This window comes from Netta rufina (assembly GCF_964035555.1).
Source record: "Netta rufina genome assembly, chromosome: 7".
Lineage (NCBI taxonomy): Eukaryota > Metazoa > Chordata > Aves > Anseriformes > Anatidae > Netta > Netta rufina.
The window spans coordinates 37,338,995-37,359,946 of NC_140130.1; the positions used below are offsets into that span (position 1 = coordinate 37,338,995).

The window sequence follows — 20,952 nt, forward strand, 5'->3', positions numbered from 1 at the left end:
GTGTTCGCTGTGGCACACTGCAGGTGGTTCTGCCTTGCCTTTACCAGGCAGCAGCTTTCACACAGGTGTCTGCTCACTCCTCCAGCAGCCGGCACCATGCTGCCCTGGTGGTTGTCCACCCCCTTCTCCACAGCTCCAGCAGTGCCACTCACCCCAGCCTCTGCTCCTGAAGCACCCGTGAGGCAGGGCCTGCCGTGGCTGGCACGCTCCTGAGACCTGTCCTGTGTGACTGGGTGCTGTCAGCTTGTTTTATGCTTGGATTGTTGCTGGGATCCCTTCTTCTGATGCCTTATTTTGTGAACCATATTTTTTAGGGGAGCGTAGTTCCTCCTGCACGGTCAGAAGTTTGGGGCATTTTTCCCTGGCCCTTGGCTGATAACTTTGATTGCCATAATGATAGGGAGAATCCCCTCAGAACTGAAGGCTGGCTTTATTTAGCTCTTTTTCGTTTTCCTCGGTGCTGAGGAAGTCGTGCAGCCTCGTGCCTTTGCTGATGTCAGCTGTAGCAGTTGGGTACCAGTTCCCTCTTTGCCTGCTGCCGCCCTGCTTGGAAACTGGCTATTTTTTGGTCATGTCCGAACCATCGTTTGTGGCAAGCAGGAACAGCTGAGCTGGGCTGCCCGAGAGCAGGGGGGCTCATTAACTGACCGTGAGCAGGCTCTGTCAATTACTGTGTAAAATGCCATAATTTTGCACAAGCCATACCTGAAGGCTGATTAGGAGACGCGTTTACTTTGCCCGCTGTTTGGAGCCTGTGTCTATGTGCTGCCCATCAGCCACCCTGGCCCCTCGGGTGGGATGCAGCCAGGAGGGGAGGGGTAACCCGGCCTTTCTGGGGAGCAGCACCGGGCAGTCCTGGGACAGGAGCCCGTTCCTGGCTGTGCCCCGCTGCTCAGCGCTGCCCCGGGTGCTCCGTCCCGGCGGTTCCCTGCTCCCCGCTGCCCTACGGCCGGCCCTCGACTCGGTCTTCCCCGGGACGCGCGGTTTGTGCGGCTGCACGGGCCCCGGCTCGGTGTCCCCCGTGCCCGTGCCACCCGCGGCCCCCCTGGCGCCGCCCGCCCGCCCGGCTGTGCCCCCCCCGCGCTGCCCAGCCCTGGCCGGGGGCCGCGGGACCCTCCGGGCCGGGCCGTGCCGCGCTGCCCCGCGCCGCCTCCCGGGGGCGCCTCCCGGGGCCGGCGTTGCCCTTTTAAGAGCCGCGCGGTGCCGCGGTGACGTCGCGGGCGCCCGGCCCCAGCCCCAGCCCCGCAGGCGGCAGCGGCGGCGGCAGCGGCGCGGAGCGCGCAGCGCCCAGAGCCCGGCACGGCCCGGCCCGGCCCCGCCGCCGCCCCCAGCGCGGCCCAGCCCCGCCGCCCGCCCCGTCGCGGCCGCCCCGCCCCCCGCCATGCGCCGCGGCCCGGCGCCAGCCTCCGCCGGCGGGAGCCGTCCCGGCAGCAGCGCGACGGCGGCGGCGGGCGAGCGCTGAGCGCCGCGGCCCCGCAGCCCCGCAGCAGCCGCAGGGCGGCCGGCCCCGGGCGGCGGCGCGGATGTCCGCGGGCTGCCCGCGCCGCCAGGACTCGCCGCCGCCCGCGCCCCCCGCCCGCCCGCGCCGCGCCGACGGGGCGGGCCCGGCCCGGCGCCCCGCTCCCCGCAGCGCCCCGCGCCCGCCCCCGGGCTCCCCGCAGCGCCGCCGCCGACACCGGGCGCGCTCCGCGCTTCCGCCCGCCCGCCGCCAGCGCCGGCGCCATGGCGGCCAAGGGGGCCGCGGCCGGCGCCGGGGTGCTCCTGGTCACGGCCAACGTCGGCTCCCTCTTTGACGACGTGAGTACCGGCGGCTGGGGACGGGACGGGACCGGGACCGGGACGGGGACGGGGACGGGGACAGGGACAGGGACGGGGCAGCGCCCGCCGCGCCGCTTCCCGGCCGCCGCGCCGCGGTCCTAGCGCCCGCCGCCCCCGGCACGGCTCGGCACGGCACGGCCCGGCGGCAGGTGCGGGGCCCGCGGGCGGGGCGGCCCCGGCCGTCGCGGGCAGCCCGGCGGAGGCCCAGCCCGGCCCGGGGCTTCGCCTGCCTGGGGCGCGCGTCCGGGACCGTCCCGCAGCCGCTCCGCCCGCCCCGCGGAGCCGTGCCCCGGTGCGCGGAGCCGGTCCTGCCGGGCTCCCGGTCCTGCCGGGCTCCCGGTCCTGCCGGGCCGAGGCGGAGGAGCCCCGCGCCCGGCCGCCCCGTTACCGGCCCGCACGTGCCCGGCTCCAGCGGGGCCTCGGGGCAGGGGCTGCCTGCGGGCCGTGAGCCCGGGTGGGGAGGGTGGCGATGAACGCAGTGAGAGCAGTGATCTGTCAGGTACGGGAGCGCTTGTCCTGGTGAAATGGGAAGCACGGGGCTCACGCTGCCCACCCGCGAGCGGGGCTGCGCGGTGCCGGGGTGCTGCTGCCTGCCCCGCACAGCCCCGCGGCGATGGCCCCGGCTGACCCCCGAGGCTGGGCGCCCCGGGCACTGGTGCGTGGCACTGTGCTCCGCTCCGCTCCTCGGCGTGGCTGGCGGTGATAAAGGCAGCCGCTGCGGAGCACTGTCATTTGCGAAATCCCGTGCTGTGAGAGTAAATAATTTCCTGGTTGTTCCTAATTGCTGGTTGCGCCTCGCTAATGTTGCTGGAGAAAGGGAAGTGCGTGCGTTGTTCATCGCTCGGCGTGACCAAAGGGGGGGACGCCTGTGCTCTAGCAAGTTACTGCCTCGCACCGAGGAACACGCTTTCTGCAGCAACAAAGACGGGCTCATTTGGACGTGTTCCCTGCAGGGTGGGGAATGGAAAGACTGCTCTGAACTTTGTTGGTGATGTTCCTGGTTTGTTGCTGGTGGAGTTGGGGCTGGGACTGCCCAGTCAGGTTTCTGGAGCCCTGCTGATGCAGCGCAGGCACGATGCAGAAGACGGTAACGTGCTCGGTGAGCTCAGCCTTCCAGCTGCGCATGGGAGCTGTCAGTCGCTGTTTCTGCGGGTGGGGCTGTTCCGCCTCAGCTGGGGGTGAGCGCCTCCGCTGTCACCCCGACTGATTCCAGCCATGGACAAGGACTCACATGTTGGTAGCTGCCGGCCTAAGCTGGGCTGGAAGACAGCTTTTGGTTCCTTTAGTCCTTTTTTCTGCTGTTGTTCTCAACTTTCAGCTGGTGATATGTATTTAATTAAACTTTTCCTATCTTTATTCAAGCCTTACTTGCCCCCAGGGTAGCGCAGTGCTATGAATCTTCACCATACGGGGCAGAAGCCCCAGGCAGGCCAGGCGGCTGGGTCTGAGCGCCCTGTGCTGCTTGGCTGCGCCTCCCCTTGCTCGTGGGGCTCCCGCTGGTCCCGGGCCAGGAGTCCTCCAGGACCTGCCCGCAGCCCCGGGGGCACCACCGGGCTGTCTGCTGGCCCGGGCTGTCTGCTGGCCTGTGTCTGCTGTGGCCGCAGCCATGCAGTCCTCCTGGGGCTGCCCCGGCTCTGGCCCTCAGCAGGGGGATCGCTCCCTCCCGGCCCGCACCAGCCCTGTGATGAGTCTGATCCTGCTTTGTCTGAAGCAGCCTGTGTGCTGCTGTGTGGCAGCAACACGGTTTGTGCTTTAGAAGGGCTTGGTTTTAAAACATCCTTGGTAGGCAGCTTCACCTGGGTGGCATAGTCTGGTGCAGATCGCTGGTGTGGCTGATCGGCTACGCTTGTGCCAGGAGGAGAGAATTGCTGGTTTCTGATTTCTGCCTGCCAGAAGCAAGTTACGATAATGTGCTGGTTTGCTCCCACCATCCATCCACATCCAGGAATAGCCCACTGCAGCACTGACCTGGGAACTCATGCATAAACATGCCATCAGCACAGAGGGACCGTGCTGGGTTGGCTTCTTTCCTCAAGTAGTTCAGCACCTCCATTAAAAATGTTAATGCAGTATTTCTTAGGTCTACAAATATTGGATCAACAAATGCATTTCATAAATATGAATGCATTTGTTTTTTTGGTGCTTTTGTATTTACTTAAGCATTTAATGGTTGTCTTGCTGTAGAAATATTTCCTGTTTTTTATAGCAGTCCACTCTTGCTGACAGCAGAAGGACTTCATGTTACCTGTGGGTCAGTGCTTCTTTGAGCCAGTGTCTCTCCCCCCCCCCCTTCCCCTTCCCCTTTTTATTTCCCCTTTTCCCCCCTTTTTTTCCTTTCCTTCCTTTCTTTGCTTCCTCTGGCTGCACTGGCAAGATTTCGTATTGACCTTTCAAGGAGCCTGGTGGCCGCAAATTGAATCTACCTGTCACTTCGCTGCCTGCACTGCATAGGGTGTTAATTACTTCCAAGTGCCTTTTTTATCTGCTATATCCTTTCTGTTCTCTTCAGTTACTTTTCAATGGCTTAATGCTGTTGTGTTTCCCTTAGGACAAAGAACTGGGAGTTGTGTGAGCTAATGGTTGGGGCTTGTGGGCGTGATCAAACTGTGAGCTCACCTTCCCCAGAGCTGCATAGGGGTGACCACGCTATTTGCTGCAGATGGAAAATTGTGCTGAAAGCCTGAATAAAACGCTTTGAGCTGAAGTGCGAGAGCTTCCTGCGAGGAGACCCCGCGTGCCTGGCCGGAGCACTTCAGCAGGGCCCTGCGGCCTCCCAGGCCTCGCACCGCGGGCAGAGCAGGCTGTGTGGCGGGGGCACGGGCACGACTTGCAGGAGGCACATCGGTCCCTTGTTCAGGCCAGCACCTAGAACCCGTGTGCAGACAGACCCCTTTCCCTTCCCAATGCGTGTGCTGGGGAAACTCTCCTTAGCACATATTTAATTGTTGGTGCAGTCGTGACCTTAAATTCTGATGTAGTAAACGAGGTTTGGTTGTTTCTGCTGGTGGAGGCAGATGGTGATCTTCGGAATTTAATTTTTGTTGTTGTCTCAGAAGTTCTGTTACTGTCTGCTTCGTATTTAGCAGGGCGCAGCTGCAAATATTGAAGGAACACCTTAGAGTAGGAGGCTTATCAAAAACACATGATTTGGAAGCGTGAGCACCGTTTCAGTTTTAGATGACTAGTAATCCATGTTGTTTTAAACCTCTGTGTGTAGATTTTCAGGTTAAAAATTTCAAATGTGCCTAGCAGACTTAGCCATTTAAGTTCCAATACTTCTGACTGGGCTGGGAAATAGTTCATTCAAACTGGAAAAAGTGAGCCCAAGTTAGGTGGGCACTTCTGAAAATGTTTCCTTCTTTCTTCTTACCACTGAATGTGTGTAGTCGTTTTTTGACAGGAGATAGGTGTCGTTCCTAAATTCTGAGGACAACCCTAGGTCAGAAACAAAGCAAGATGGAAGGAGAGGTAAAAGCTAAACAGATTGTGTAGTTTTATTAGTTTAAAAAAAATAAAAAGGTGGACGGATAGGCAAAGTCTTTAGATGATGATGATGATACAGTTCAACTCTCTGGTTGCCCTGTGGGGAGTCAGGAGTTGGACTGAGTGATCCTCTTGGTTCCATCCCTTCCAGCTTGGGATATTCTGTGATTCTGCATGGCTGATAGCACTGCTATCCTTGCTTCTCTGTTTATTTTATTCTTTTTGTGCAACCTGCATTTTTTATGACTGTACCAAATACTGGCCTTCATGTGTCAGTGTCTAGGTAGGGCAGCAAGCTTTCACATTCCCAAGTGGCCTTAGCCTGCACTCCTGGGTGAAAGCCTCCCTCATACAGAGCGGGCAGGGGGGGATCTTTTGTTCCAAGTCCCGTGTGTGTTGTTATGAGTATGCTTATTGCTCTGAGTATGAACTTGGAATACCCTTCATTTCCGTTAAAACTAGAAATCTGTTGACTGAATTTGAAGTAGAAATACTTCCCATCATCATTTTTAAAAACAGCACTTCTATCTAGTGATCACTGTGCAGAAGTCTGTTTTTATCGCATCTGAGCTTGATTTTCCAATCGTGAAACAGTGGCTGTAGTTTTATTATGATATTAGATATCTGTGGACTGAGTTGGTGTTAGGTGATAGAGATAAGGGTGGTGTTTTTCTGTTGTGTTTGGTTTTGGGTTGGGTTTTATTTTATTTTCTATTATTTTTTCCATCTAGGAAGAACTATTTGAATTTTGTGAACAGTTCAAATATAACATAACGCATTTTCCATCTTGCCACAGTTTCTAAGTAGGTATCAACACTAGCACATTGCAAATAAGTTGCAAGTTAAGGCACCTTCTTTTCTTCAGATCATCTCATTTATGGATGAGAAGCACTTACTCCATCCTTACTGTCAGGCTCTTTTGATGTTACCTGGAATGGAAGAGAAAACTAAACAAATATGCCCAGATACAGGCAATCTTTCTGTGAGATACTGAAATGTATAGGGAGTATTTCTGCTAGATGCAGCGGGGCTAACTGAGACTTTAGGCACCTTGCAGATCAGGAGGGGTTAGTGAAAACTTTTAATCTCTGGCTGAGGAAAGACAAAGAGGAATTGAATTCTGAAAGAAGAATGGTAAAGAGAGAAGAGCAAGGAGGGTCCCGCTCAAGTTTTGTTGGTGGATTCATGTGCTTTGGAATAAACTCCTCTTTTTATGGTTCTCCCAAAGCTTGCAGGTAGCTGGGCGAGGAGCCCTTGCCCTGGCCGGCGTGCAAACCCTCCCCGTGGCTTCCCGCGGCAGCGCTGTGCGAGCCTGCATTCAGCAGCTATGGCCAGCTCCGGAGGGCTCCGCGCCGACATCCCGTGTTGTTTATTGGCTTGCTTTCTGGGATGCTGTAAAGTTGTGCTCTCAAACTGAGGACTTCCATTTTAGGAATACATACTCTTGAGTGATAACATAGAAGGCCGCTGAAAAAGCCTTTTTCAGTGATCTCCCTTATAGGGACCCTAAAAAAAGTCCCCTATACCTTCTCCCTATTTCTGCCTCTGTCACTTTGTATTTTCTGGTTATTGTCGTGTCTTTCTGTGTTTGTTTTTTTTGTGTGTGTGTGTGCATGCACCACTGGTAATTTCTTAAACATTGTTACCTTCTTCAGTTTGTTTGGTTTTCTATGGCAGAATCTCAAATCAACATGTTTCTTAAGCTTAAGGACAGCAGAAACTCTATGTAGTTTTTTCAGAAGTCTTGTTTTACTCAATTCTAAATGCCCCTGCAACAGGTGAAATCTTGAGGTAGATCAGAATTCTAAAACTTCCTGAGTTATATATACAAAGATGATGATGGGGAGGAGAAAATGTTTCTTTTGCCTTTTGCAGTGCCTGTGCATTTTGGTCTTACTATTTTTATTTAACAGCTGAGGGATCCATTGTATCTTGAGAACAGAACTGTTGGTAACACGTTACCTGCAGGGTGCAGCTGTCGGACCAGATGTGCAGCTGAACAGAGCTGAGTGGTGGCCCAGCGTGGTGATTGAAGTACGTCTGCTGATCGCCCTCACTTTGCATGTAACTCTTAATCTACTGCTGTGAGAAGGTGCCTTGGTTTGAAGGTGTCTTGGTTTGAAACTCTTTCACTGCCTCTTGTTTTGTTTTGCTTCTGTGGCTACAGGTGAGCCATGGATATCTGCCTGGACAGCCAAAGTGGCTGAGGTGGTCTGATGGAGCTGCACCAGCACCGATGCCCATGCTAGTCATTGTTGCAAAAAACCTTTTTTTCCAGATATAAGCAGTTTCAAGTCATTGCTGTATAGTCATGTTCTGAAAAAACAGTAGGATAGCTGGGGAGAGGGTTGCACCAGCTGGTAGCTTGTTCTTCGTGTAGTCCGTAGGTGACAGCGATGTACAGCAGGAGCGATGCACTCGCAAGCGTGTGGTTTTGACAGGGTCTTGCTTAAATCCTTTGCAGCCTGCTTGAAGAAGAGCTAAGTGTTCATAGTGAGTTAGTCTTCTCGGTGTGTTTCCTGAGGAGCACAGCTCTGGGTGCCCCGGCTCGGACGAAGGCCCGCTGGGCTGTGCACTGGCAGCGCAGCCCCCTGGGGGGCTCCTCCGGGGCTGCCTCCCCGCTGGGCTCGCACAGCGGCTGCACCGTCCCGCTGAGCCCTTCCCTTCTGTCCTGTAATGGGTGGGAAGCTGTGGTGGCTGGGAGCGAGTTACAGGGCAGAGCAAATTCCTATTGTAGGCATAAGATAGAAGTAAAGCAGTGATACATTAGTGTGTGTACACATACATTTTAAACTTAAAAGTGCTTTTTGTGATTTACTGAAGAAGTTCGGAGCAATAATAATGCAGGCAATGCAGAGGGATTTTTTTTCCTCCAAGATGAAGCTGTATGTTCAAAAATATCCTTTTTCCTTTAACAAGTAATAACAGTTTTTCTTTTTTAGCAGATTTTTTAGTCTTCTAAGCAAAAGGCTTTTAATTAGGAGGCTGTGAAGCCTCCCTTTAGCAGGAAATTCAGAAGATTATCTTGTAGACCATCTTTCCTCTCATCGTGATTAAGTGTTATCATTAGCAGCAAGAACATATGTTTACATGAAGAATTAATAATGGCAAAGTGCATTGTATGATTACAGTTTTCTGTTACTGTGGTTTTATAGCACGTGGAGTAGAGTTAGCAGTTTGTAACTTGCTGGGTTTCCACAAACTGTCAGTGTATCAGGGTGATGGCTTAAGAGGATTTAATTTCCAAAATGTTTGAATGTGAAATTACAATAGGAATTGGATACTATAGGAAGAATGTTCTACACTTGAATCTGTTAGTTCATTAGTTGTGCTAGCACTCTCATGAAAGTATTTTTTTTGTTGTTGTTGCCTGTTTCAAAGTCCTCATCATAAATTTTCTTGCCACAGAATTTGACTTCAAAGGTTTCATGTAGAATACAAATCAAGCCCTCGGATCTTATGATTTTTGTAAAAGGCTGATTTGCCATTTATTTACTTTTCCCTTTCCTGTCATTGATATCCTCATGCTGCTTGTATTTTCCACCCCCTACAAATGTATTTCCTCTTTTCATCTCAAATGTGTTTTGCCCCCTTTCTTGTCCTGTGTATACTTACCTCCTCCTGAAAGCTCTCAGGTTATTCCTCATTTATTATTTAAAGTGAGGATGTCTCTGAGAAAAGCAGCCTTTTCATTTGCAATTTTGCTTTCTTGATGGATTTTGAGACATAAGTAAAGTTGATTGCACTGAATACGTTGTTTATTGCCCCGTAATATAGGAGCTGCACAGCTGCAGCAAGGTTTGACTGCACATGTAGAGTGATCTAATTTATTAATGCATATCCTCGGGGCCCAGCAGCATCCGGATAACAAGCCTGGTAAAGGCAGAGCCAGAAAAACATACTACCATTTAAATCACTCCGTTGTTACAAACGGTTGCATGTTTAGTGTGGGGACTTTATTTTTGGCTTCTAAATGCCATTTCACTGCCTTTAATGCAACAAGCATCTTGCTGCCTGTTAAAATGGTGATTCCACAAGTTTAAACTCAAAGCATCGTTTCTAAAAGGGTAGACCGACACGCGATTCCTCGGCATCCATGTGAGAAGAGGAAATAAAATTACAGAAGTATCTGGAAAGATAGAGTAGCTCTCAGTATGTGCCCTGAGAGATGTCTCCTCCCCCAGCCCCAAAAGGCCAGCCTCTTTGATCGTGGCTTTACTGTTGTCCTCTGCCTCTAAACTTTTATCTTAATTTGGGAAAAAGAAAAAAGGCAGGCAGGTCTGACTGCAAGGCCGGTCTTAATACTTCAGTATGTGGAAGTTACCAAAATATGTCTTCATTGGTGGAATTCTAACACTATTTTCACTCTTTTAGTAGAGAATAAGAAGCAGTTGCAGGATGAAAAAAAGACAGGTCTTTCTGCCTTGGTCATAGCTTGAGCAGCCTATCGCTGAATTGACCGAACATCCTTTCTGGGTTTCTATTATTGAAGTTATGAGGAATCTTCCTCCGATTAAAGGTCTGAGGAAATATGTTATTTCAAATTGTGGGAAAGGCTACTGTAAGCACAGTAATCATCAGGCTGGGGAAGAGTGAGTATTAAAAGCAAAATGTTTCTTTTACTGCCTTTTTTCTAGTGGTACACAGTAGTTATTCAACATGTTCTTCTCAGTACTGTTTGTGTTACTTGTACATTATTTAATGTAATATTACTATTTCATCACTTCAGTTTCTAATAGGAAAAGATACTAAAATTAAACCATTTATTGGTAGCAACCTAAAGTGATCATTGCTTTTATATATTTTGAAGTCCTATATAATTAAGACTTTTCATTAGTGCCTTCAAGTAATGAAGTGCTTGTCTTCATTAGTCAGTTTTAATAGATAGTGTCCTATGCAAGGAGAAAATTAAGTCTAAGAAAAGTAATTAAAAAAAAAGACAGCACTGAAAGCTTTCTGTCATGGTATATATAGGTGATGTAAATGCTGTCTGAAATAGCTTCTAGATGGTATGACTGTTACTGATACTTAGATAATTATAAAGCTTTAGTTCAGTGTAAGGCCTGTTCTCATACTTCCAGGTGATACTTACAGCTGCAAGATGCACTTACACATTCAGAGTTGTGATTGGAAGAATTTTCACTTTAAGTTGTGGCTTGTGACTAGCAGGATTTTCCTTTCACATTCTGGCTTGTCTTCAGTATTTTCACCTCGGAGTAAATGGCCTTCTGGTCTTTTCTTGCACCTTGTCACAAATCAGGCAAAAACTCTTGTAAGGAGAGGATTTAATATGATACAAAGTTGTAGTGGGAGTAGAAAAGCCCCATAAGCAGATGAAAGCGTGGTTTCCAGAGAGGAAGCAGAACCATAACATGGTGGGATTTAAAAATCTGCCTCCAGTGTACAGCCACTTCATGGAACTGGGGCTTGGTGCTGCGACTGAGCTGGGTGAGAGCTGAGGCGTCTGGTGGAGGCCCCTGACGAACCCGAGCTTCACGAATGGGGAGCATCTAAAGACAGGGAAGCCCTGCCTGCCCCTCACACGCCTGTCCCTGATTTAAGGCAGGTCTGTCTCTGCAGTCACGCACTTCATCACCCCGTGCTGAGGCGGACAAGGCCGCTGATGGCGGTGTTCGGAGGAGCTGCGCCCTGCTCCTGACAGCAGTGCCTGAGCCCGGCCGCCATCCCCGGCCGCCTGCGGGTGCCTGGGCCCTCCGGCATGGGGCCTCGATGGTCACTCGGCAGCTCTCAGAGGCGTGTGGCAGGCTGCATGTGCCACAGCTCTTTGGGGCATCATGGGGCCAATGCCTCTGGGCAGGAGGCCGGCCCTCAGTCCTCGCCCTTCCCTCTGGGAAAGGCTGGGGCCAACCAGACCTGGGTCATGGAAAAGTCACTGGCAGCAACTGGAAAATGTGCTGATAAAGACAAACAGGAAAAGAGCATCAGTGTGAATAAGGAGTACTGGAGGCAGCAACGGGAGGCTGTTTGGGTGTTTTCCTTCCCTGTGGTACCAAACACAACATGTTCAGCTGAGATGCAGAAACCCAAGTCATCCTGCTTAAACTTGCCTATTAAAGAGTTTAAAGAAAGAATCCAGAATTGCCTCCTGCTCTCAATGCCTGTCTGCTGCTTGCTGTTCCACAACTCCAGAAGCATCAGCAGCGTGGTATTTAGTCACTTGGAGGAGCCCACGTTTGTTCAAGCTTCAGAGAACCAGCATTAAAAAAAAGTTGGTATGTAATGTTTCACTGATGTGCACACAGAAGCCGTGCAAATCTCTTTTCAGTGGAGCAGGAGTGCAGTGTACTGAATGGCACTGAAACGAGGTTCTTTGGGCATTTCTTTGCAATGCAAAATACATGGCATTAAGTGAAGCACAAGTTCAGAACCAACAGTGTTAGACCACAGAACTCGTTGCTGCAGGTTGTTGTCTGGGGACACTGGTAATTGACAAAATGCAGAGATGTACTAAAATGGTGTAGAGAGGCTATTGTGGAATTGGCCTGAATTTGTCAGGTTCTCAAAAGAACTTAGAGAAAAGGTAAAACCCCTTGCTTCAGGGCAAAAGGCATTTTCCAGTTATTATCAGGAGGAAGGGTGGTCGGGCCGGGGAAGCCATGGCTTGCTTTGCGCTCAGCCACAAGCATCCTGAGTGACCCCAGCTAGCTTGCACCCAGATCCTGCTTGTGACACGCTGTGGACACAGTGTCTCAGTGCCCCCTCGGGAAACTGGAGGTGTTGTTTCTGCTTTGCTTTAGCAGGGTGCTGTGAAGGCTGCTAGGTTCAAGATGGTAAGGGGAGCGGTTCGGATGGTAAGGAGCCAGGTTAGAGCAGCTCACTGGATGAGATGGTAGGATGATCGCCTCTGACAAGGCTCTGTGCTTGTGTCTGGCTAGCTCTGTATGAGTAGGGTAACAGGACAATATGGCTCGTGGATGAGACCCAGGATGATGATTCTTTTCATTCCCACTTACCCTGAGGAAGGCAGAGAAGCATCCCATGTTGATTTCAACACAGCTTGTACGGGCATGCACCACATTTTATTACTGCACAAGATTCTGGCTAAACAAAGGGTTAGTTAATACAAGCTATATGAACCTCCTGTTTAGTAAGAGGTTTCTGTGGCTTATGCAAGCTCAAATGAATGACAAAATTAGCTCTTTAAATAGACTTAAAAAAATAATAAAATGGAAGAGCTACAGAAGTAAGTGAAGGCAGGGAAGGATGTGCTGTCTCAGTCTGCGTTTTAGTGAGGTTTACAAATCCTGTTAATAAGATGTTGAGTAACATTGCCTTTTTCTAGAAACTTCGTATCTCTTTGAAAGCCTTCACTAATACACCGCGGAAAGAGCGGTTGATCACAGGCATTAGGTGCCATGGGAACGTGCTGCATCAAAAACTCATTTGTTGTACTGCGTGTGAGGTAGAGATGCCTCTACTTGTTCTCTCCTTGTCTTCCAGTTTCCACTGCGTTCTTGAAAAGAGATTTTTATTGCCTTGGAATATATTGGCAAGCCACTGAGTATTAATGGGTCCTGCGCGACGATATGCCATGCTGTTAGGAGCCCTAGCTCTGCAGTAGATGGACAGTGAGCGGTAGGCAGGCTTTGTGAGCTCTACGTAATTCTGAATTCCTTCTTTAAAGTCCTTTAAGTAAGCCCGTGGGAGGTTGTTTTTAAGTTTTTGCATTTATGGTGTGGCTAACTCTCTAATTTTAGAGGCTTTACCAATCCCAGTGGGAAAAGCAAAACAACTTTTCCCATAGGAACATCTCAGAAATGTATGCTGAACTTTTTTTGGCAGTGTTTGTTTATGTGTCAACCAAACATTTTTAAAAAAGTCTTTCAAAAATCACTTGAGAATTCTGTATTCATTAAGTGCCATCAGCCAGCATTGAGCTATATCTTAATTACTTCATAATTCTAGTTTAGGGAAAGAAATGCAGCTTTTTGTAGCACTAACAGGGCAGTGAATACCTCTATATGTAATGCTGGGAATACAGTTCTCACTGGTTATCATTGCAGTGGATTTGCACAAGCAGGGTTCTTTTTGATGAAGATATTGGCTGTTTGTGTCCATAGCATCACCTTTCAAAGCACTTTTTAAAAGTTGTTCGAAGTGAAAAAATATCTATCTGGAATTACTGTAACACTGTTTTTGTTTTTGTTATTTTTTTTTTTTTTACTGGAGGAAGAAATGGAAGTTGGTTGTTTTTTTTTTCCAGACTTCAAATGTTGCCAGACACATGAACTGGTAAAGGACTGGGTGAAGTAGTATGATACGATGAACCAGCTCACTTCCAAGAACTGGATGTGACCCAAAATCTTCTACTGGACACCTGCAGCAAGTCTGTTTTCATAAACTTGGCAATGTTTTTCAGGGCTGGAGCAACACACCTTATCCAAGCTTGTTTGATTACAAGACTGTTGCTGATTCTCATTTGTTCTGTGGCATAACAATTTTTAGGACAAAAGGCAGCAATACCTTTTTTTTTTTTTTTTTTTTTTTTTTTTTAGGTAACCTTACTAAATATCAAATTATTTGTGTTTGATAACTGCTACACCTTTTACTTAATCTCAACAAAGTTCTTTAATGTAATTCAGTTCTTTAATGTAATTTTGTTCTTGGTATCCTTTTCTGCAGGGTTGTTCATTTGTTGCCTCCATGGCTTGGCTGAGCCATGTATTTCCTCTGTTACTCTGTCCTAGAAAGTATGAATTCTCGTGCTTCTGAGAAGCTCTTATCTCCCTCCTCAGAGAACAAAACAGGTTACTGGTTCCTGTTCACAGGAAAACTCATCTCTGTTGGGAGAACACCTCTCTTGGAGGTGGTTACACCCAGGCTTTTTCCAAGTTACCTGTGCAGTCTGAGGATATCCTTCTCGATTTACTTGTTTACTGTCTTGTAGGAGGCTTTGTTTCTCAAAGAAACTAAGGTGTCTGTTGTGTCTGGTGTTCATTCAATGCTGGTCATAAAATCTGTTTACTGTTCTGTGAGAGGGTCATGTTGTTGCCTGAAATTTATCTTTATCAAATTTAATATTTGTGAATATACTTTGTACGTGTTTTCACAGGCATCTCCTTAAATCTTCAGCAGCTAAGGAGTAACAATACAGCTTAGTTTAAATGATTTACAAAAAAGTCATTAGGGGCCATCATGTATTCTACCCACATGATTGGTAATTCCTGGCAACTAAAAATGTCTTGATGTATTTATCATAAATCATGAATCATAGAATATCCCAACTTGGAAGGGACCCACAAGGACCATCGAGTCCAAATTCTGAGTCCCAAAAGGACCACCCAAAAAATCAGACCATGTGTCTGAGAACACCGTTTATGCTTGCTGTTAAGTCTCAAACGAAATATGTGAATAAAAATCTAAATTTGTATGCAGTGTGTTCATTCAGTTTACAAGAGGGTAAGCAAGAGTATGGTATGAAAAATGAGGTCGCATACCTCATGAAGTTTCCCTTGATAGACTTTTTTTTCTTCCTGGCTCTGCAACTTCCCCAAACTCTTGTATTCCCATAGAGAATTTTTAGATTCCTTTTATTGATGTTTTTCGCTCTTGTGCTGCAAGACCCTGTGTCCCTACAGAGAACTGTGAGGGTCGTCTTTCTCCCTGGCTTGGCCAGGCAGTGGTACTGCCTTTGGCTAAATGTTAGCAGAGCATTCAAAGCCGGCAAACATCGGGCTCTTTAAGTCCTCTTCTCCACGAACTCTTGATGAATCTAGTAGTAATGGTGTATTTCCATTGCTAAACATTGGCCTGGTGTAGTTCTCCAAAGCGCACCTGATAGAGCCCATGGACTCTCCAGATGTTTTGCAGGGTGACTTAGGTCTAGGCGCCGCAGTACATGCGCTTGAAAGCAGAGGCTGTTCTGCTCCCCCAAACCTGGGAAGCACAGGGTGGGCAGCAGCTCTCAGAGCCTTCTGAACGCTGCCGCCTGTGCCTGGAGCGTGCTAATACTGAAGCCTCTAAGTCAGGATTTCGGTTTTGATTTGTCTTTGTTTTCTTTTCTTTTGACACTTCAGTAGTGAATAAATATGCTATTCTCGATTACTTCAGAACTGCTGAGGTGGTAAAAACACCAGAGCCAGAACACAAACACAAGTGACTGGGATGGGAAGAACAGTGAATGTACAGGATTCGCTGACACCTAATGAATATGGATTTTTACCCCAAAAGAAGCAGCAGCAAAGACTGAGTGATGGGAAGTGATTAGATAGCAGGATGGCTGCTTTGCTGCTGTGTTTCAGTTGTATCTGCTGTGGCGTTTGCAATGTAACTGTTACTTGAAGCATGATTGCAACAGAGAAGAACTAAGAATTTGTAGAAGGTGTTGTTGTAGCACCAAAAAAGTATTGAAAAATGAATATTCCTATTCTATTCCTTTTTTTTTTTTTTTTTTTTTTCCCAATCATTTGATAATGCAAAGCAAGGTAACTGCTGTTTGTATTTATGGTAATTCATGTGGCGTAGTTGGAGTTTACAGTCTCAAAGCTCAAAAGCAGTTTTGGTGTTTGCAGCGTCTCAAAGGAGGGAATATTACCAGAATCTTCATTAGAAAACCTCATTGTGCTTTTCCTTAATGATCAACAACTTGTAAACAAAAACATTTTTTATATAGCTATGTGAATTCTTTGCTGTCTCATATTTGCTTCTTGAAGTCAACAGGTGTGATTTTATCCTGAAAGCTTGGGGCTGGGTGACCCCACTGTGCTGTGCACCATAAATGTGCAGAAGACTGCTATGTTCTGAGTTGTATGCAAGTTTTAGGTTCAGCTTCTGTAGTGGGATTAAGAAGAGGGGAATAAGGGCTGGAGCAGAGGAAAAATTGTCATTGCTTCTATTCGGAATCACAGCCATTTCACTGGGATGTCACACAAATACAGATATCTTAATGAATATCCTGGATCTGAGATGTCTGATTTAAAAAAAAAATGCTCAGTGTTGTATAGTTTCATGCTTGGAAGGAATATTGTTAATGTTTTTTTTTTTTGATGTTGTTCTAAATAAACCTTTAGTGGGTTTCCTTTTTCCGTTGATAAAAAGCTGTCTTTGCTAAAGAAACTGTAAATACTTGGAACACTTAACTATACTCTATTGCTCCTTACAGCTTTTGTTGAAAATCGGGAATTGTTCGATAGAATTATAATTATATTCACTTGAAATGTGCAGATGCGTTTCCTTGAATTGTATCATCCCGCGACAACTTTATTCTGAAGTTATGAGGGAAATTCCTGCAGTCACTTTAAATTTTCACAAGGTTCAAGGCTATCATAGTTTAAAACAAAACAAAACCAAACCAAACAAACAAAGACCCAACAGACTTTATTTTGAGATCCTGGCATAACTGAAGTTCGTACTTTGTCTTAAGAGAACCTCCAAAACCTCTTAATCAAACCAGTGAACTCAAAAATTTTACGTACATGGAAATCGCTGATTTTTCTCACTAAATGGGTATACAAAAAAGCATGAAAATTTCTGAAGGTATATGTTGTGGGTTTTTTTTGCTTGTTGGTTGTTTATTTTTAATGTGAGAATATCCAAGAATGTTTCTGGAACATGACATTCATGCAAACAACTTACTAAATCATTCCATGTCTTCTGTTTCATTTCTCAAGTTTTTCCCTGCTTAAAATGGGAATTTTCCCCCATTGGCATTTTTTTAAGGTAAAGAATGAGATGTTTATGGTGGCCATTTAGAGATGTTCTTGAGCTTCCTGTTCTCTGACGTTTCAGGACAACGTATCCTTTTTATTCACATACCCAAATTGATGTACGTCATTTTTAGTATAATCATATTTTCTGTAAAATTACTGGAATTGTGCAGGTATTTTTCTCTAGGATAGCAAGCGAATCATAATGTGAAAATATAGTAGGTAGACTTAAAACACATTTGAAATCAATGGATTTCATTTAGTTCACTTTTTCATATCTATCTAAACACTGGCTATGACTTACCACTGGAGTGAAGTGTGTGCTTTTACAAAAGCATTTAATAAGCCCCTCCCAAAGTGCTTGGTTCAGTATTTAAGGGAAAATACAGTTTTGAGTACTAGGATTTATTGATAAAGGATCTCACACATCAGCATACATGTACTCTAGGGTGATTTGCCTGGTAATTGAACGGTGGCACTTGGCTGCTTCTGGAAAGCTTACACCCTGTTTCACTTCTTTCAAAGGTGGAAGGAAGAAGCTGAATTCAAGCTGAATGAATATTTTGGGGAAAACAGGTGTATGTTGGTTTTTTTTTTGGTGTGGTCTTTGGAGTGCTTTCATGAGGCTCTAACAGCTTTCTTCTGATTACTGAACCAAGTGAGGCAAATTTGCTTCTTGAAAGTATTAAACCACATAGGCAATGGGAAGTCATAAAAGTTAGCTAGAGAGAGGCTATGCAGTTTGTTTCTTAAGACAATGCATAGAACTTCTGAAACAATGCCTCAATTAAATGTTACAGACCCTTCCCAATTAAGTGTTACAGACTCTTCTTTCAGTTCAGAAAACTTTCTGTGAATTGCAGCTTTTTGTTGCCTTTCCTATTGGTGCGAGGGGTTTTGGTAGCGATGGTGGAAACTTGATACAAGTGCTTTGAAAGAGATGTACAGAAATAGTCTGAAAACTGGTGCTGCTCTGTGCATTTACATCTAATTTTTTTTTGTCCTTAATTACATTTTGGTAGTGAAGGATACTGCGCAGGCAGCTTTGCATACGTGCTGTGATGTCTTGAACAAGTACATAGTGAACAGGGTGATGTTGATTACCTCCGGAGTTTAGAAACATGTTTGTCTTGTGGTTTTTAAATTATTTTGAAAGGGACTGCCTGCTGACGAGGAACATTAGGCAAATGTGACATGACCAGGTGATGCTAAATCCTGCCACGGTGAACTTCCTATGTACTACTAGAGCAATAGTACAGCTCTTCAATCCTTGTCATCCTCAGCTGGATTTGAAGGATAACGTAGATTTTGTGGCAGTGTTCTCCTGCAACAGCGCTCTTCCTTCCTGCCTCTCTTGTACCTTTTCTCTTACTTTTATTAATACCTGAACTCCAGAGATGGCTAAGATTGAAATTGTCAGCAGCTGTGTTGGGGGAGTATTTCCAAGGTTTGTTGCAAGATCTACTAGCCATTTAGAAATCTAAAATGGAAGTAGCAACAGACCTGCATTAAGTATAGTGACTGTGGCACATGGAGAGCCTGGTGATAAGTGTAGTTTGCACTACAAATGCATAGTAAATGGTAGTGTCTTCTGGGAAGATGGCCTCAGTGTGGGAAAACAGAGGGTTCGTAAAACCTGCCTAAAATTTACTGCCTGGTACAAAACCTGGAGTATAGTAAACTGTTTACTTTGTGGAAAAAATGCAAAGCAAATGCCAACAGATGTGGCATTAACAAAGCTCATTTAAATTTCCTGTGCACCTGACAAGTAAATAATTGCCATGTGCTGAGTTAGCAGAGCTATAGGTATCTAGTCCTGTAGAGAGTCTGCTATAGATATATATATTTATTTTGTAATAATAATATGAGGTTTTGCTTGTGTAATGTAACTGAGAATATAGGTGAGATTGCTTCAGTGAATGGCTGCACTGTTGGTAGGATGTCAATGATCTGTATCAGCAGATTGTTAGCAGACGAGGTCCAGCATGCTGTTGGCTTGGGATGTAAATATTAAAGATGGTAAGGACCACTTTTTAGAAAGCCTCTACTCTTTGCAGGAGTCTGAAAATGGCTGCTGTGGATGCTTCCAATTAATGGCATAAAACACTGTACTATTTTTAAAGTAATTCAACAGGTCAACAGGCATACTGATAAAAAACTCAATGTACGGTTGTCTGAATTGGCCTTTATCTCAACTGCCTTATTTGTGAGAGATTTACTGATCTCTGTCTGATAAATTGCAGAGCATGAAGCCCAGGCACCAAAAAAATATGACCTTTTTTAATTTAATGGTGCTTCAGACTTCAACTGGAATTTATTGCTGCATCTTGTTCATTTACTTGCGTGTTCTCCATAAGCATTGATAGCAGCAGATTTAGCCTTAAAAACCGAAGATGTGCTATTTTTGTTCTACCTGGTCTTTATTGTTTTATTTAATTGAATGTTGTTTGAAATACGTTTGCCATCTTCGGTTGGCAAGAGCTCCTTGAATCTCTTGAATCTCTAGCCATGAGAAGCACTGCTTGCCATCTGTAAACTGTGAACTGTTTTTTTCTTTTATTTTTTTTTCTTTCCTAAGTTGCTGTTCTTTTTTAAACTCTGTGTAGACATTCCCCGCAATTATGGAGAAGTGACTTCACTTCTGACAGCAACCATACAACAAAAACTTGCTGACTTGAGCAAGTTCGGCTCCGAATGTGAGCAGCTCATTTCCCGTGAGCCGGAGCACGCTGCGTGGAGCACTGTTTCTGCAAGAGCGGTCACTTCTGTTAGCATTAGGTGCTTTCTGTCGTGGAGCATTGGAGGTGATGTGGAAATGAAAACATACGAGTTTCTGGATTTGAACCAAATAACTGCCCATTGTGCTGGTGGAACAATATTTGTGACTTGCATGTCTGGAAATCAAACTTTTTTAGTTTTTAAAACAGAGTGGGTTGTTCTTAAAACAGTCTTTAAATTAAGGTTAATACTCTGCTCATTTTTGAACCTAGCAAATAGCTAAAGAGAACAGATCCCAAGTGTGATCACAGTTGGTTATCTTTCTTTGTTTTATCTGATTTTTATTATTTGGTATGTTGGAGCAATATGTAATCATTTATGCTGAAGGCAGTCCTTCCTATCGGCGGGGAAGGTGAACTGTCACATCCTTTTGTTTAGCGAGAGAAAAGCTTAAAGTGCATTTAGTTTCTCTATTTGTATATTTTCATGATGCCCTGAACCTATTCCTCAGTGTTTTAAAACTACTGAATCTCACCATTTTCTATATGGATTTATCCGCAGATTGAGGAAGAGGAGAGAGATGTAGGTTTTTCAGTTTCCGAACTGTGGTCATCTCCAAATGTATTTCCAGGCAGGCACTTAGTTGATTGGCTCCTCAAAGCTGCATGGCTTAATGGCATTTGCAGTGTTAGGTATGAATTTGTGACGATGTTTCTTCACAGAAGGAGTGGTTAGGCGTTGGAACAGCTTGCCCAGGGAAGGGGTGGAGTTGCCATCCCTGGGGGTATTTAAGAGATGTGTGGATGTGGCGCTTGGGGGCATGGTCTAATGATAGACTTAGTAGTGTTAGGTGCTTGGTTGGACTTGATGACCTTGCAGGTCTTTTCCAGCCTAAATGATTCTATGATTCCATGACTTAAATGATTTCACATTATGATTCACATAAGTTTTGTCCTTAACATGGCTGCTTTCATTTCTCAAGCAATTTAGTGGTTTTCATTAAATACCGCAGACACTGTGGGACTGCGTACAAGGTAAGACTGTAACAGGGAAATGTTTTTTTGTAACTTGATGATTGGCTTGAGGCCATTATGTCCAACAACAGTTTGTCAAATAATTTGTTTGTTTTGATGAGAGATTTTGTAAGCTAAAGACATCTGTAATGTAGTGAACCCTTGAGGCTTTCAGTATGAGTAAAAAGAAAAGGATTTTCCACAAATATAAATGGAGAACCAAAAATAGCTGTTTTCAAAGGGAAACAGCTTAG

The 20,952-nt window shown here is 46.3% G+C and overlaps 1 protein-coding gene across 1 annotated transcript in view; it reads left to right on the forward strand.

Moving 5' to 3' along the window:
• Positions 1–1,623: 1,623 nt before the first annotated feature.
• Positions 1,624–20,952, forward strand: part of INPP5A (inositol polyphosphate-5-phosphatase A) — a 241,468-nt gene continuing 222,139 nt past the window's right edge. The window contains exon 1 of the mRNA XM_084290142.1: positions 1,624–1,797. Within this exon, the coding sequence (XP_084146268.1) occupies positions 1,723–1,797 (75 nt within the window). The 5' untranslated portion in view covers positions 1,624–1,722. The remainder of the gene's footprint in view (positions 1,798–20,952) is intronic.